At 30.7% G+C, this 18,996-nt stretch overlaps 1 protein-coding gene across 1 annotated transcript; it reads right to left on the minus strand.

The window, feature by feature from the left end:
* Positions 1-530: 530 nt before the first annotated feature.
* LOC117233845 (proton-coupled amino acid transporter-like protein pathetic) lies at positions 531-1,524 on the minus strand. Its single transcript, XM_033494473.1, has 2 exons — positions 1,357-1,524; positions 531-898 (listed from the first exon to the last, which is right to left on the minus strand). Exons 1-2 carry the CDS (start codon positions 1,481-1,483, stop codon positions 657-659), a joined length of 369 nt encoding a protein of 122 aa, XP_033350364.1. The 5' UTR covers positions 1,484-1,524; the 3' UTR covers positions 531-656.
* Positions 1,525-18,996: the final 17,472 nt, after the last annotated feature.

Raw genomic sequence — 18,996 nt, forward strand, 5'->3', positions numbered from 1 at the left:
TAATTAGTTAGTTAATTAAGATATTATTAATGTTACAATTAATATAGTACTTCATAAGTTTGTTACTTTATTATGACGATTAATATTAAATACAATTAATTAAATAATAATAATTTGGTTACTATACTATTGTTCACGACGATAATAATTACTTCATTATGTATATAAGAATTATGAAATAAAACGTAGTGCTATATCTATTTAAATAATGGTATGCAATTTCGTATGTCTGTAAACTGAAAAATAAAATGTGAATTGAAACTTGTTTCTTCTACTAAATATTATAAACAGTACTTTATTCTGTATAATTTATATATTTTTATACGTAATGTATATTCTACAAATTTGTGCAGTTTCAAATTTCCCATTAATGCAAAAAAAAATCGGCAGTATAATTACAATTAATTTTAGGATTATCATATTAACACGAGTAAAAAGGAAGCAATCTAACACAACAAATCACATTATTAAATGGTAACGAATCAATGAATAACGTTTCGCGTCAAACATAGTACGCTAATTATGATCACCATGTTTATCACTGGATACATGCATTATCAGCATCGTTAATTCGCAAACTTTTAACTCGTTTAATGAAGAATCCGTATTACGTAACATCGATGATTGTACAAAACTCCCAGAAATTATGTAAATGCTCAGGGATTGCGTAAAGTATGTTGAACGAGCGAATTATGACATTCACTTTCGATACTTACCAATAACAGAATCCAGATCAGAGTAATACCGATGTTTTTTACGAGAAGAAATCGAGTAGCCTGTTCCCATTTTGTTGCAGTTTCTATCACTACAGGAATCAATAACATAACTGTGGTCATGCTTAATGCTGCGAGAAGGCTAAGTAGTGGGACCATTTCTGGAATCGAAACTGCCAGTATTGCTGCGAATGTTTAAAAAAACAAAGAGTTGGTAACATCAAATAAAATGTCGAATAATGTTGTGAGATTCGAGAAATTTTAGAGATAATAAATTTATAATGTAAGAAATAAATGTGAAAGTTTTGAGGTTGATAACAAAAATTTCAAAGGAGCTATAATATTATTTTATTACCATAATATAATAATCGTTTTATTAATAGATATTTTAAAATAAAATAAGAATATACAGTATAAAATAAATTGTAATAGTGCGATCTAATAGTTGTAAAATATTTCGTCTTATAAGTCAGTCCTGGAAAGAATACATTAAAATTATGTACTAACGATAAGTATGAAGCAAACAGAAAGAGAAGCAGAAAGGAAAAGCAAGACCAAGATTAAAATATAAACAAGTTGTAGTAATTAATATGAAATAAATTCACGATTCGTATATGTTATTTTATTAATTGATTTAGCTTACTCGTTGCAATTACGCCGCAAAAACGGAATATCGCTTCTCCATAACGAACCATTTTGTTAAATTTCGACCGAATCATCGGCCACAATATTGAAATTGGTACATAAAAGACCAATCCAAATGAGAACATAACGGACAAAGAAATGGTTATTTTAACCGATTTCGCAAGTCTGAAATAATAACAATGAAATCATTTTTAAATAAAGTAATTTCCTGTGAAATATTCGGTTTAAATACAAATTCAAATAAAAATGAAGTAACAAAAAGGGTTTGATTTTTATATAAAGAAATCGATACAAAAAATATGGAAGCGAAAAATAAAAATTGGTAGACATACTTTATTCATCTTATTCTCACGTCTGTTTAAAAATATGCGTTCTGAATTGATGGGGCCGTAATTGAATTATGATAAGGATAATGTATTATCAAGTATGCATGTACCTTTAAGCTCTCGATATTACGAGAATGGAATTTGTTTATTCATGTTACAATAACGTGCATTCTTCCATCGCGAGTAAGAAGAATACTTTCTTCGAATCGCGTATACATAACTCGTGAATGTGATAGATTAAATAAAGAACAGTCGAGCAGTATCTGTCTCAATAAAATAAAAAACATTTTGAAAGAATGTTGGTAGAGAATAAAATATAAAATAGGAATGCGATAGTAATGTTAATAGTCAACAGAAATTTCCCACAAACCGTAACGATCGTGATAAATGAGTCTTTTTAACGAATGAATAAAATATAATGTTTATGTGTATTTAGTAATATTCATCAAATTTACACCGACAATACTGTTATTTATTGTACAAGGATAGTAAGATAGAAGTGATATAAAAATCGTGTATTATCTGAAAGAGTAAACCGAAGCGTTTGTCTAATGCTAAGTGTCGACTTGAGAGTAAAATTATCGCGTGTTGCTCTCGAGAGCGTTTCTTTCATGTGGACATTGCATTTAAAGTTTAGTTACATGTTGATATTTACGACTGATAGTTGCGATTTATCCTCGTATGGATACAAATCATATTACTATCGGGCAATTACTCGCAGCAGTTTCGAATTCTTGAGAGAACTCTCGTGCGAGCTGTCACTCGAATCTCTCCTGTTCTCAGGTAAAACAACGGAAACCGATATCAATAGCTAGATCAATGATCAATAGCTAATGTAAAGACATCTCGCAAACTGTGGCCAATAGGGTGATTATTATTTTCGGCTTTCGAATTTTTTTCGTACTACCTCCCAAAATAACTCCAATTAATAAAATTTATATTAAAATAAAAAAAAAATATATATATATAGATATAATAATATATATATAGAAAATCAGCATATGACTCGAATAGGTACTAGACGAGTTTCAAATTTCTTTTTTAATAATTTATTATAACTTTACGATTTGTCCAGTAAATATTAAGCAAATTTTTATACGCTAGGTTGGTTTACGTAGCCCGTGGATGACAATCGCCTGCATAATGCCATCTCAGGATGGGTTTTGAATCTCAAATGAACACGATTCTGAGAGCTCTGTCTGACAGGAAGTTCTCGGTGAGTTTTCTATCGCCTACCTGAGAGTACAAATTCCAAAGATTACTCTCGAATGGACTCTTAATTTGACAGTAATCTCGCGAGAAACTGTTGGAAGTGAATACTTAGCATAAAGCTGTAGACAATGTCACATTATTCGTTAAGAAAGATACGGCTTGATTGATACGAGGAAAATTATCTTCGATTCAGATATCATAACGCTAAAATATTTGCTTATTATCACCTTGTAACAGATGACATGTAAACGGGGATCATATTTAAAAGTTTAATATAAAAGAAGACAGAACGCCATGTTTTCGAGATCTTATTATAAAACTTGTTCAATAAGTATCATATTTGAAGTTGACAAGTGTCTGGTAATTTATGAACGGGACTATAACTAATAAAAGTCTTATCAACAATGAATGTTTGCAAGTCAAATCAAATGATGAATTAAATAATTGAAATAATTAAAAGATTTGATTGAATTCGTTTTATTGAAATGTTTATAGCACTTTCTTATAAAAAACGATCGATTACTCTTCTATATCCATTCTCTATTTTATCCGTATACCAAGCGGAAGATTAACGATTAATTTCGCAATAAAATTTTTATTTGCGACAAATATCATCGATAATCAACATGATTATTATAAAGCAGCAATCTTATTAACGAACAAATAAATTAGACTTAACATCCTTTCAAAACACAATTGATCGATACATTTTTAATACCAGTTGCACCGTTGAAATTACACGTCATCATCATGATCTTTCTTATAATTAACACATTGAAAACGTGTGAATTAACGCTTTCCATTTTTTAGATATCAAGAACAAAGTGCGTTAATCGACGTTTTCCATTTTATTTTATTTCACATATCTCCCAAAAATATACAGAAAATGAGGTAAAATTTATTCCAAAATATACAGTAAGACAACTACAAACAGACAAAGAAACAAACGAACGAAAATAACAAAAAGTTTCGTTTCGAAATTACACTCCTTTTTACGCAGAAAACGCATCATCGCGCTTGTCTCGAGTATGAAACGTTCGTTGAACACGAACAGATAGGAAAAAGTCGTCACTGATAAGGAAAGTATTCGATGAAATGTAGTAGTTGCACACGTATGTGTATACAGTGGCTACAAAAAGCATTTGCAAATATCTTTATTTTCCAATGCAGTATTTTTTTAATTATTTTTTTATTTTTCCATTATTTACGTTTCATTTCCATAATATCAAATTTTTGTAAACTTATGAAAATATTACCAGAGGTAAAGTACTATCATAAGAGTAATACGAACTTTATCATAATTGTATCTAATTAATTAATATATACACACAATTGTGGACAAAAATAATACATAAAATAATGAAAAATAGAAGAATAAAAATTAAATAGTAGAAGTGAGTACCAACGAAGTTTAATCGAACTAGTACTAGTGTTATATACTTAAGTCACATTTATTATACTCTTATACTCTTATAGTACAAGGATTAATTAGAAAACAATTGAAATTAATATTTACATTCTTATGTAAGCCTTGTTTAACTAAATTTCATTGGCATCTATTTCTATTATCTATCCGCTTATTTTTATTCGTGACTGTAAACGTAGTAATAAATGCAGTGATATAGGTATACAAATATACTTTTTGTAGCCACTGTACAAATAACAAAGCGAAGATAGATAACGAAGTTTGCATGATAAGGAATGCCATGGAACACGTGGAAATTATGGTATTCAGCATACATACAGCTTACATACCGAAAGATTTCACGAATTTATCACGAACAAGTCGATCGAATTTTATAACATGTCTCAAAATTAAAGAGTTAAATGGCTACGAAGCTTCCGAAAAATATTTCCATTCTTCTTATATTTGCAATTATTCTATAGAAAAATAATATGAATTATTGCTATCGTTATCGCAGTTGTCCTTGTGGAAGAAACGTCGTGCTTGTATAATTGTGTTTTAACAATTGCTGATTGGAAATTGCTTATATCATAATTGCATATATCAATATGGTGTGCGAATAATATTATGTCTCGAAAAATGATTGATAGAGGTGCAAAGGTTTCGTGGAAAGTCGCGAGGATTTTTATACAGTTGTGCTTAATCCCCTAACCTTGATATTGAAGTGTCGTGAAAAACGTTAAGTATCTTGTTTAAAAATTGGGATTGAAAGGTGCAAAAATGTATTTACGAAATGCAATATACAAAAATATGAAAAATATTCAAAATGAAATAGATGTTATAATGTTTAATAGGTGAAATAAATCTTTATGTAGATCTAATTGCTATAGATATGTTAATAAAAATATGAAATTACATAAAAATCCGCAGTCTAGTGATTAATATTTGAATATTTCATTGAAATTAGATATCACGAAAACTTTTGACTCAACTTTAGAATTTAATTATATAGAACATATACTTGATAAATACACAATTTTTTATTTATATATGTATTTTTTTAATGTAACAGAAAAATTAAAAAAAAATTACAAAATTTGCAAGAAATGACACGATTCTTGTTTCATTCGAAACAACATTTTGCATCCTTACTCGTTCGTACTATTCCACTAACAGTTCTTCTGATAAATTATAAGTTACAACGAATTCGAATGGTATTATCCTACAATTAGTCACTGTCAAAATGCGGTAAAATTACCACAATCTTATTGCGATAACTCTTAGTCCCTTTTCTTCCATCATATCATCATTTCTATTCAATGCGTTATTTTATATACGTTAAACATCACAGAACAGAAAACAGCATGACAGAAAAGACGTCAATATTGTTCCAAGAACGCAATGTTACACTGGACTATGGAAAATTACCGTAACTTACTGCAAATAAGCACTTTCGATTAAACACTCATAGAGCCCAGATAATTCATTCTTCTACATGAATTCATCGTAGATGAATCAAATAACAAGTATGTATCAGTACGTTCTGCTTACCAAATACGACGCACCATTTCGTTATCCTAATTTCTATCAAAAAAAAAAAAAAAACAAAGTTGTCGACAGAAATACGTACTCGATGCCATACGTCCCAGAAATTAATACCCTCCTATTTACAGTTAATGTTCCGTTTTTAAGATTAATTACGATCACATACCAGAGAATTCGCGCACGTTTGTTTTCATTAAATACGGGCGATTATTAACGTCGATAAGATATATCGCGTATGTTACGCAAATCATGTTTTGGCTAGGTGGAATGCGAAATGTTTAATAACGGGAAACATAGTACAAAATAAAACATTATTATGTGCTTTGTCTAGACAGATATCTGTACGTGCTAATAATTACGGAATAAATATCATAAACGATGTAAGCACATATAAAGTAAGTGTACGTAAGAAATGATTTTTAACACGAAAAAGTTGCAAATGAGATACGTATAAATATAATAAACATGGATTATATAAAAGTGCTAAAATGATCTATTTTTATTTTCAGGGCTGTTGCAAAATAGAGCATTAACACGTATAATCATAATAGTTAAAACTATAACGTGATAGATAAATTTAAAGCTAATCCGATACAATTTTTACAATTTATCCTGCCTCTAAATGTATATATTCTTTCCAGATAGGTGATAAAAGCTGAAAGTTCATGGCATGCAAGTGTTAAACGTTGTCAAAATAAAGTGTCAAAATTAACAGAAATGCGATTTTTGTTTCAATTAGAAATCTTCGCCTTCTGCATTTACTCCTACCTCTTCGATTGTAAATTGAACGAAACTATTTGCGCATTGCGAATTGATAAATTCTTATCAAAAATTTCATTCAGATTATATTCTTATATAAGCTTTATTTTTAGCGATAAAACGCAAAAACAGTAAACGATGAAATTTTGTATGAAAACATATATTTGGTTAGCAATGTATCAACCTCTTAACACACAAAGACGTCTGGGAGACGTCAATTTTTTCGTATGTCATTTTAAATGTTGACGTCTCCGAGATGCCAAGAGTTGTGCATAATTTTACGCTGAGCTGTATTAAATTTGCATAAATTTTTAGTACGCATCGAGCTCTATTTCGTTTGTATTATATGTCATAAAGAGTTAAGAGAAGGTATGCGATGATATTGTATTAAAAAGAATGCATTAAATACGTATCTACTTTGTTTCGCTACATCGACTAATGTCTGCGAATTTTTCGCTTGATACACGAAGTAGATAATTTCAGGTAGATATAACTTGACCTGGATTAATATATTAATCAAAGCGATATCGTTTATCTTTTCGTATTTCCTTATGACTATCCAAGTTATCACTTTGTAAGAAATTGAAACGTTAATGAATTTTTCCTTCTTTTTTTTTCGTTTATATTGAAATATTTTATCCCGTTAACTCTAAATTGGCACGAAATCTCGAAATAGATGTAGCTTAAGACTTGAAATGTAATCTGTTAATCTGTTGATTTATAATTTTGACAATAATTTTAAGGTGCATTTAAGGATGAAATCTCATTAGTAAAACTTGAAGAATACCTAGATTTCTGTACGCGTTGTTGTTCTACTGTGTTCTTTTTTTATAGATATAATATTACGCAAAGAGTTGTATTCTGCATAATAATAATAATTCACAGTCTAATTATTGAGATTATTGTTTAAGGAAAGATTCAATTAACACGTTAGGTTTTTAAATGATTCTCTTCGAACCTATACTTGACTACGAATATATTCGCAGGTTATTGCAATGACCAAACACTACTCGTTTGAGGATGCAACGTGTTGCAGCGCGTATTTGCAAATAAAACGATCTGCATGCTACTTCCGTCGTCAAAACACGTCCTTACGTGCCACTTTCTTAACGCGTATGAATTATGTATGTTGTGTTTCATTCACAAACACAGGCTACTTATTATTTCGCGGAGAAATTTCGGTAAACATGCGACTCGCAAAAGGCACCGATAGTTTTTCGAGAAAATAATATGAATATCCTGACGATGCACCGAAATGGCAACGAGGAACATTGCAACAAAGGAGTCGTTGGAGCCACGAATTATAGAAACGTAATTACGTTTGTCGTCTGCTTGAAAACGTGTTTATGCAAAAAAAGGGGAAAAAACATAGCCTTTCACGATTGATAGATGATGATGAAGAATGTTTTCGCAAATAAAATTTCAAGTTTATTTACTTTTGGACATTTCTTGATTAATACTCTTGTATGTGTATATATTTCCTTTCTTCGTTATTGAAATTATTTGGGTTTCTGTAAATCATATTTAACAATATTGTTTCTTTCATACAATATCAAATTAACGATTGAACGATTGAACAAGGAAGCAGGAGACGTTAATTCGAGTAAATTGATTTGAGTTATCGCTCACGACCTATTCTATTGCAAATCATGTATCTTCATTGTCACTTACGTATTTCTATGAAAAAAAAAGTACTCTTTCAATGATAATAGACAACATATGATATACAGAAACGCTATTTTTACTATGCACAGAAAATATCAATATTATCATAACTCCTCTCTTGACAAAAGTATCTTGAACGCGTGTAGCGTACAAACACTTTGAACAAGTACATATCGTACGTAGATCAAATACAGTTTAAAATATTATTGGAGGTAAAATATATTTCATGTTATGAAATTTTATCTCGATGACATTGTTCGTAGTATTTGAGCGTATTTGATAAACGTTTTTGGTATTAAAGACATTCATAAGTTTCGTTCCATTAGTTACATTCGTAGCAATTATAATTTGTTTATTATTTGTAAACAGCATCTCTGTTTTATCCACATTAAAATTTCTTATAAAACTATATCATACTTTACCAAATTAAATCTCCTTCACATTTAATAATTTTATAAAATTAAATTTCTCTCATTTACATTATTCTTACCATCCCTAGCCTACTATCTTTAGCAAATACATATTACGAGAAAATTTACTTATCTAACAGTATGATTGAATATTAAGAATATGTGAACTGATGTGCGAAATAATGTTGTACTCGAATAATATACGCGTGGAATACGTTTCTCCGAAAAAATCTTTCCTTTGATTATTTACTTGATGTATATGGTTATGTGTTGTCAATACATTAGGTGAAAAATCGAATCACAAGAGAAGACAGAACACAGTGAATGCAGTGGAATTTAATCTCGATTAAATTTATCAATACTGTATGTACATTACATACTAATTTATCAGTATCATTCAATCATCAGCTTTCTAGAAGCTATGATACCATCTTATATTAGACGATCTTAAGGTTAAGATCTTAGACTAACTTGATTATTGACGTGAGTTAGTGATGAATCTAGTTATTTTAATAATATTTCATAGTTAATATAGTGTTAGTAATATCTTGGATTCTGTATTACCTATATTATTAAACAGAAACCAAATTTTGGAAAAAAGTGTAACAATTCCTTCTCAATTCTTATTCTGATTTCACAATCTCTCTTACATCTTCCTTAGTCAATTTTCCGATGCTCATTCACCTAATCAGTATTTTAATAATCGAAACTGCTTTCGTTTGTTAATATATCCTATCTATCGCTTCAGAATATCCGAAAACAAACAAGTTTTATCATTTTTTTATAGCGTGTTTGTTTTTCTTCGTTCAATTTAAAACATTATTTCTTAACAGGCTATACGTAGTATAGCATAACTTTACTTGAAAGATAAAAATACTACTTGAAATATTCTTCAACTTTTCCGTACTTTAGATACTTTAACAGGATACTAAACAGGACATTTTTTTTCAAGTTGAAAGTATATTTGACATTTTTTTTTTCTTTTAAGGTGAAAGGATCATTGAGAAAAATCACTTACGTTTCCTCCAGCGGTAAATTTTTAATTACCGTGTCGCAGGTATTCTTCATATACTTGTTATAACCAAGGAAGCCAAACATCGTGCACAAGCAGGTATTAAGCAACATGTTGCATGTTATCAATCGTGGCAAATGTTCCGGATTCTTCATCGAGTTCTCCAGTGGTAGGCACAAGGTCACATTATGAAGAGCGTACAGGAACAGATTGCAATACATCGGAACTGGCAAAGCTTGCGTAAAAGCTTCTAATCTTGCAGGATCGGGCAAATCTTCGAAGAGATAATACAGCGTAACGGAAATACCAATTAACATAAACAGAGCACCGACCACGGAAAATGGTGTCAGATACTTCAAGTTCGGAATGAAACTCAATAGACAGACGAAGGGAAACAATGCTAGTATGTAGATCCGATCATCCATTTTAACGTCGAAGAAAAATTCAATCAGCTGAAAATGAATAATTTTTTTAGTAATTAATAATCTCTTCGGTAATGAATAATTTTGCAATTGTATAAAACGTAACTTATAATGAATTTCGCGTGGTTGTAAAACTCGTACGAATGTAATCGCAATGGTATGATAAATAACGCGCATTGGATGCGTTGTAAGAACATCTAAACGAATGGAGAAAGGATGGTAGGTTGTACTTTTCTGAGGTATATACGCGTATATACGTTGTACGAATGTAAGATAATATGAATGATCGATCAGATAAAATATGCAACATATGATGAATAGGTTCAGAGTATGTGGTCATCTTCGAGAGATGAATTGTTCGGGTATATCATACGAATTGCTTAAGCTCTTAATGTGTAAATTTTTCTTTTTATTTAGCAATGAAAAATGAATGGACCTTTTACATTAAAAGACGACTAACGAATGAAGATGCATATCTTTCATATATCTTTTCTAATATAAATGGTCTAGGGCAATGATGATTTAGTGCTTGAATCCATAAAGATCAATGACTAAAGCAATCAGAATGTTTTTATGTCTATGTTATATTACAGATATGTGCGTTAGGTGATCAATTAATGAGATTTTTCGGTATAGAAGAAGAGATTCTACATTAAAATGTTTCATTACGTAATGAACTTCTGATTCGCGAATAATTACAATACAAGAAATAGGAGGCATGTTAATGTTCATATAACTGGTGAAAAACAAAAGATCACACTAAAATATCACAGTTATCTTCCACATAAAAACTCTATTTGCACAAAAGGACTTAAGGTGTGTGTAAAGCATTTATTTTTACAAGCTTGTGCATAATGATAGAGTGAAAACGTCGAAGGTAAATATTAAATTTAAGATCGCCAATCAGTTATCTCAGTACCTAAATAAATTAATGGCGAGTTGAGAATTAAATAGCTAAATAACAATACCAGATATTTATGCTTTACCTTATGTTTAATTTATGCTTATGTGTATCCAATTGTCATTAAGTTATATAAGTAGAGTTCAATTTTTTATATGAATTTCATTTGAAATTTAATAACACAGAGTACTGCCAACTGGTGATACAAGATGAAAGAAACTAAATCTACGTGAAAATCATGTCGAGAATGTAAGGCAATATTTTTACAGGAAATTGTATACAGGGTGGTTGGTAACTGGTGGTACGCGAAAAAAGAAGTCGAAAATATAGAATAAAAAATTTTTGTTTTAATTTTTTTTTAATTTTTTTAAAAATCTACAGTGAGATCCGTTATAACGAGGCCTGATAAAGCGCACGCGTACAGAGCGAAAATTCAAAGTCGATTTTCGCGAAAACAAAGCCTCAAACGAAAAATTTTCATTCTATATTTTCGACTTCTTTTTTCGCGTAGAATTACCCCCCTTCCGCTTGTACCACCAGTTACTAACCACCCTGTATATTATATTCATTTATACATTACACATTAGGCATTATAATGATAACCTAATCCTAAAGCAAATTGCCATACAGATGAGTCTCTATATTTTGATTTCAATAGGTCATTGACTAAAATTATTTCAAAGATTCATGGTAGGTGTTATTAACATTATATTTTCGAAGATAAAAAATTATGATAAAATCTAATCGCCTATTTGCTTATAAATATTACGACACCTGATGATCTCATACAGCACATGATAATTGATCTAGATAATTGAGAAACTAATTAGTCCAATAGAACTCCGTACTTGTATAAGATAACAGTTTGATACGTAATAGAAAATTGCGAAAGCTATTTATAAAAATCCTCAAGAGAAAAAAAATTTAATAATTATATGATAGTGCTTATACAATTCTCTAACCTAAACTTCACTGTGAGGATTTAAGATAAATTACATACATAACTCAAACATTTGATTTATGGAATCGTTTACAGAGTGTGTGACCAAATAACGGCATGTAAAGCATAGTAGAATATCTGATATAAACATAATCAAAAACTTAATAACACGAATGTCATAATTGATTAAAACAATAATAGAGTAAGTGACAAAAATATCGTTTGATTCTACCGTGCAATTCTGTCTGGTATTATATTGAATATGTGAGTGCTCTGTAACAGTTTCAAACGAAGTTTAGTAATTTGCTAATAGTTTACCAGGTTTGCTTTATTTTGCGGTAAGTGTCTTAATACTTGTGAGGATCAATCAGACTTAGAAGTGTATCAATCAGAAAAGAAGTAACAGTTTTCTATACTTCTGCAATTTCAATTGTACATTACAAAAAGTAATATTTAATTTTTTCTAATTTCTCAATGCCGTAAATTTTGAATCACAATTAAAAACTGTGTCATCGCTACGAACTTTAATCATGTAACATATTAAACTGTTTGAATGCTAGGATTCAAATGGATGATTTACGAGAAGAAAATATATAGCTGAAAGTATTAAGTGAAAATTTTTATGTATTCGAAAGAAATTTTATAATTCTGTAAATCTAATAAAAATGACTGTGATCGCAGGGTCGTTCTTTCGATATGCATCGGCGAATCGAAAGAAATAGGAAACATCCAATGAAAAACCAAGGCTGAGTTCATTGAAGCAAGGAGTTCTGCCTGATATTCTTCAGATTTTGATCATTTCTTTGTACTGTAACATTCAAAGATAATAAATGGAGAATGAAAAATACAGAAATTACTAATGAAGCTGCATACAGAATTTGCAAGTTATTTACTAGAAACACGACAGATCATACGCATAATTACTACTAAAGACAGTCCCAGTAAATATTCTGCTTCATTAATGTAATGCAGAATTATTTAAATATTTTGCAACTTCTGCGAAGCTTATAATCATAATAAATATTTCCTACCATTCATATGGATGTCAAATCTATTTCAAACATTAGTAATACAATTATGGTAATCGTGTTTCGTTACAGTTCCAATGAAATTCCAAAAGATTTCATTTGACAAACATATCTATCTATAAGAAACTTTCATGAGTGTTTAAATTATTCTTGTTAGCCGCTAAAATTTGCATTCAGTCGCAAAAGTCTACACGTTTATATCTCTTATTTTTAACATAATTGACGTTGATAAAACCGAAGGTTACATAATTTCAGAAATAAAATTTTTCCAAGACTGTTGTCTTGACTAAAGCTAAATACTCGTAATATTTTTAATCCATCCATGAATACATTGTAAGACGTAGGAAATAAACAGCATATTCGATTCGTCGATGATGAAAAGAAACGACCCCTCGACCTCAATCTTCGTAAATGGAAATGCTCCTTACGACTCGATCCTCACTTGCTGAGACGAAGTGGAGACATAAAGGATGTATATCACTGCGGCCTGAAAATGCACGAAACAGACGATCACGTTGGTCACGATGCCAAACGTTTTCCCGTACTTTCGAATCTCTTCTGGACCAGTTTGGAAGGACACCTCCGCCGTTTTCGCGAAATCCAACATCGGTATGCGATTGCGTTTGCACAACACCTGAGCGCATCGCACCTGCGTTCAGAGAACTCGTTTTCAGTTGCGATTCCGCGTCGTGAAACGATTTCCATGGCGACCGACGCTTTGTAAACAAGACACGATCTTTCCAAGGGGAAATATTTGAATACGGGAAACCGTGTAATTTTTCACGATATCACTTTCCAAATATTGTTTCTTTTCGCGTGATGTTTTCACGTGTACTCGGCGGTAATTGGATCTGATATTTTGAAAACTAATTTCGGTGCCTTTATAGGTGAAACAATGTATTTTTGAATACTTTAGTGATAGAACGTATCGATTAAGTTTTTAAAAGCTGCATCTACTTCTTATTAATTTATCGATTGTATTATAATATATATAATTACAGATCTACAAATTTCTATAAATTTTATCAATACTTGTAATTTTGTAACGTTAATAGTCTTTTTTTCTTCTCAATTGTTCAATTTCAATGACTTGCCAAAATTTTCTTGCACAATTTAACTGATGTTATTAATGGAACGTAAGTTTTAAGTAAATGGGAGTAATTAGTACTAATATTTTCTTTTACAATCGAAACAAGATTGATAATGAAAGAACAACGAAAGCATAAGAAATAAATTTTCGAAATTACCAGCAATTTCATTCTTCTATTTGATAGCGAAAGTTTACAAAATTGTAAAATCGTAAAGTAGATATAGAAATAAGTGTGTGTATGACCGATAAACTCTAATTTATCGATTCACTAATATCATTATTGGTAAATTATTGCGTAACAGGGCCTTGATCATGAAAAAAAACGAAATGTTACATCCGTGGTTATAATAATCGGTAATAACGTATCATTTGCAATAAATGAAGACCTTCGTTCTTCGAAGACAACGTTTGTTTTCCACAGTTATTACTTTAAAGATTGGTTTGGTACACTAGACACTATGTTTCTCCAAGATTCGTTTCTTCCTTTGGCATTTGTTTATACTTATGTCTCATTCACTTTGCACGTACCCTAATATTTTTGTTACTTTGCAAAAAATTTGTATATTTCCTTTAGAACAAATATTTTGGGTAGAAATAGAATAACTCCTGTGATTTTTTCATCCTATGTTATTTGAAAGTCGAGTATTATACGTATCTAAGATCTATTAATTATTTGTCAACTATAATAACAGAATAATAAAAAAATATTTTGAAATAGAAATGAATGAATCGTAACGTCCTTCCTTCCGAACCAAACAACTCTGATTTGGTACATTGTTTTATATCGATGAGGATGATTAAGATACTTGACTTCGCGGCATTCTTTTAATCACTTTGGATCCAATTATGTTTCTCATTCTTATCGAGTTTCTTGAATTGGAGGAAAGTATAGGAGAATTGTTTTATTGATATGCGTGGTTATAAACGTATGGTAGTGTGTTTCTCGGAATATTAAAAATCAATTTGCTCATCAAGACAAATGGTAAAATCGATCATAAAGATTCGAGAATCACAGCAGATTAAGATGTTTACAATAAACGAAACATTTTGTATATTAGATTTGAATTAACAAATATCCAATTCTATGTCGATTATGTGAAAAATTTTTACACGTATAGGCTCCTACAATTCATATTCGAGAATAATTGAAATGAGAATAATTCTAATTGCCATATTGTAATATAATATAAATTGTTTACTCAACTATTGTTTACTATTTATTATTATATTTGAATATATCAATTAGCATAAAAAATTACTTGAAAATGATTTATTTAATTTTTGATATAATATGTAATTGCTTTCTTCAATAAAAATAAGAAACGCCTGTATTCTGATTGTAATAGACTTAAAAACGCTAAATTGAAGGGAAAGTGACTTGTTCTGCATATGTTCTCTATACTTAACTTTCACCAGAAAACATTTAACCAAATAATAAGAATAATTCTGCCCTACTTCTAATTCTGCCTGCTTCATCGCACCTTTAATCATTTTCATATGATTATACAACGCCTTACGTGATCGTTTCGGTTAGTTAATCATTACAAAAGTCTCTCTACTTTCATTCTCTTTGGCTAGCTTGTCCTGTTATATCCAAGTTAAGTACTTACCAGTGCCACCACGGTATGAGTGCACAATAGGCCAATAACGATGCTGCAAATCACTGACATCGCGTAGCCAGCTCTTCGGAACCCATTTGGCAAGAAAAGCACGCCGCTACCAATCGAACCTTTACACAGATGCATGAATGTGGCAAAATCTCTGGAAGAGTTTTTCAAATTTTAATCGAATTATTTGAAACTAATTAAATCGACGAATTGGAAAACGGCACAAGTCCAAAATAATTTTATTTCGATTATCTAAAATTTATGAGACGATTTCAAGCATAGTCTTAACACAATTGTGTTTTAATTGGGCCAACAAAACTAATTTTGTTAAATTACGAAATCTATTATATCGAGGATAAAGCTATTTCGTAAAATATCTGAAGGATACAGCTTTTGGATTTGTAATGTTCTGCAATTCACCGATTTAATTCATTTATCCATTATGCATGTTTTTGTTTATTACGTGAACGCATTTTTCATTTTACAATATGCAGCTCGTTCTTGGAACGGCAAGGAATTAGTAGGAAAAGAAATAGACTTTTTCTTGCAAATCTCTGCTCGGACTATAATTCCATTTCGTTTGTGCAAACTCAACTACAGCACTAACTTCAATTTTTCGTCTCTTATTAGAATTATTCTTTAAGTAAGTTAAAATATCTACTCTACTGTATAATACTTGAAGATAAGTTATGTAATAAAAAGAACTTGAACTTTTTACTAGGAAAGATTGGATAGGATGATATATATTATCGATCATTAATATATTTTTAAATACTACGTTCAATTATAATATAGAAGATCCACTAAATCCCAATTATTAGTTTATATTTGTCTAAAATGTCTTGACAGTTCAATTTTTAAACCAGAAAAAAGGTCTTTGACCTCATGTTTCGTTTCGCATAATTAAAAATTACGACTATCGTGAAAGATTAATGATCAAGTAAGAAGACGAAGTGCATATTATAGCTTCTACGCTGCATTTAAATAATTGAAAACCGAAAGATTCTATGATCCACTGGATTACTAGGAATCTACAAATTCAATAAAACTTCTATGAAACATCACTTTTGTTAAAAAAAAATAAAAGACAATCGCGACAATACAAAATGGAAGAAACTTCAGATAAACCTAATAAAGATCAAAGATATTAATCTACACCATATATATATTTTTATTCCATTTTTTCTTATAAATCGCGAATATTACCATTAATGATAACATCAGAATTAAATTTGGAACTTTAAATTTTTAAAGAAAAGGAATAAAGAAGTAAATGAAGTAACAATTCGTACGAAGTCAGCGGTCCCGGCGGACGATGCGCGAAAGGATCGTAATCTTCTTCCTGGTGTTCGTCCTGATTCGCATTGTCCACGCGTTTCGCTTCTGCAAACCTGTGTCATCGACAAGCAACGAGGAGGACAAATAAAGAACATTTCAAAGCGGGTCTGGGTTAACCTCACTTGTCGGCCATATCACGAGTTCCGTAGAACTCTGCAAGGTCCTTCCCCTTCTTTTTTCTTCGTTGAAATATCCGGAAGTTTCGTTGCTGGACTTCCAACGATGATACGCGAAGGCAGTTGAATTTCAATCGACGACCTCGTACACTGCCAGACAATAACTGACTTCTGTTTCTTGACCCATCACGATCTTCTAACTAGCTTCTTTATCGCAATATGAAAATGTATAATGTAGCATATATTGCGCAATAGTTCTTCTTGAACGTGAAAGCTGAAGTTCATTATCTACTGTCTGTTTCCTTGCTAACCGTGGAATATCAACATTTCTAATTACTGTCTGTATCTTCTCGCACAATAGCTTTAAATTGCCTATAAATACATAAAACGTTCACAGTACAGTAATTGTCGCGTCCTTCGTTCACCAGATGTAAGACGGAAAAAATTTCCTTACGAGAAATTCCTGTGTACTGTTAACTAGATTTCCGTGTGAAGCAAATTTATTTTTGTAAATTTGTACACTGTACAAAGGATTTAGATAAGACAAAACGTCTTAGAGGAGGACAGGGGGCATACGTGAGATAGTTAGATATTTCTATCGTTTCGAAAGTAATGTTAATTGCGTACTGTTAGAAATAAAATTATGACTAACGAGGTAACATATTTCTTTTTAAATTATTGTTGCTCGTTTTCTTCGCAGAAAATACAATTGGCTAAGGGTAAATGTTTTTTAACCTATCACAGATCGTAGGTCTGAATAAAATTGAAATTATATTATTAAGTGAGACAAAATATGTAAACGCGCGTATGAAACGTTATACACATTATGGAAATTTTCATTTTGTTCAATTTTTAGAACAACTTACCTAATTACTTGAAGGATAATAATTAAAGCGTCCTCAATAAATATTCATATGTAATAATTATACATGGAGTGACGGGATATGATTATTATGCGTTGACAACCTGAATATAGTTAACATTACTTTGCTGTAAACAAACATCGATGGCTATTCGAACAAAGTTGAAACTTCTGCGACTGTCGGAAACTTTATAGAGGACTAAAAATACTACCTAATATGAGAATAAAAAATTCATTGTTCGAGTTTATGATAATAAATAAATATACACTTATAAATTTAATTTCTTTGAAGAAAATAAAATTTGAAAAAATTAGGAGTGTTTTGTCAGCGTTGATTATTACTCGAAGGGCTTAGAAACAAATAACGACAATGTTATTTAAGTCGTTAAAAAATACTATCGCGAAGTAAAATTATCAGAAACAAATCAATGGATATACATAACGCGAGATATATCTTTTCTAGAGCAGGTAACGAAAAACTACATTCGCTACGTAATATCGTATTTATTAATCGGATCACATTATCGCAGATATCGTTACACAGATTCATCTGTACATTTAAACTAACTTTTTTTAAATAAATCACGATGCCGTAATACGTATATACATATATAAATTGTGTCGGGCGTGGTATCGATAATAAAACCACCGTTTAGTCAGTGAGCCGAAGCACGGTGGCACGAACCCGATAATAAGTCTAATAATCAATTATAATACAACGACGATGAAGGTACTATCATCGAGAAAAAAGGAAGTTGCTAAGGTCGACGCAGTCCGCTCGACACTCTAATCGCTCTCGTTCTCACAGTCATCAATTAAGGTATAAAAATAATAGCCTCCAGTCAGCACACTAAATTAGTCCGCCAACTGTACATATACGAATGTGCAGAATTCATATCTGAGCATTTATCGTCCTTCGTTTCTCTTTCTTTATTCGTATTTATGCGTTTTCGTCTCGCGACACAAAGGTAGCGGCTAAAAAACGGAAACTCATTCGCAA

This window comes from Bombus vosnesenskii, unplaced genomic scaffold (assembly GCF_011952255.1).
Source record: "Bombus vosnesenskii isolate JDL3184/JDL3185 unplaced genomic scaffold, Bvos_JDL3184-5_v1.1 scf7180000013263, whole genome shotgun sequence".
Lineage (NCBI taxonomy): Eukaryota > Metazoa > Arthropoda > Insecta > Hymenoptera > Apidae > Bombus > Bombus vosnesenskii.

Excerpts from the sequence above, each read along its gene's own strand:
- LOC117233845 (XM_033494473.1), bottom strand. The coding sequence starts at position 1,483 with ATGTTCTCATTTGGATTGGTCTTTTATGTACCAATTTCAATATTGTGG. Across the intron at positions 899-1,356 it reads TTGCGGCGTAATTGCAACGA|CAATACTGGCAGTTTCGATT; the intron begins GTAAGCTAAATC and ends AAACATTCGCAG.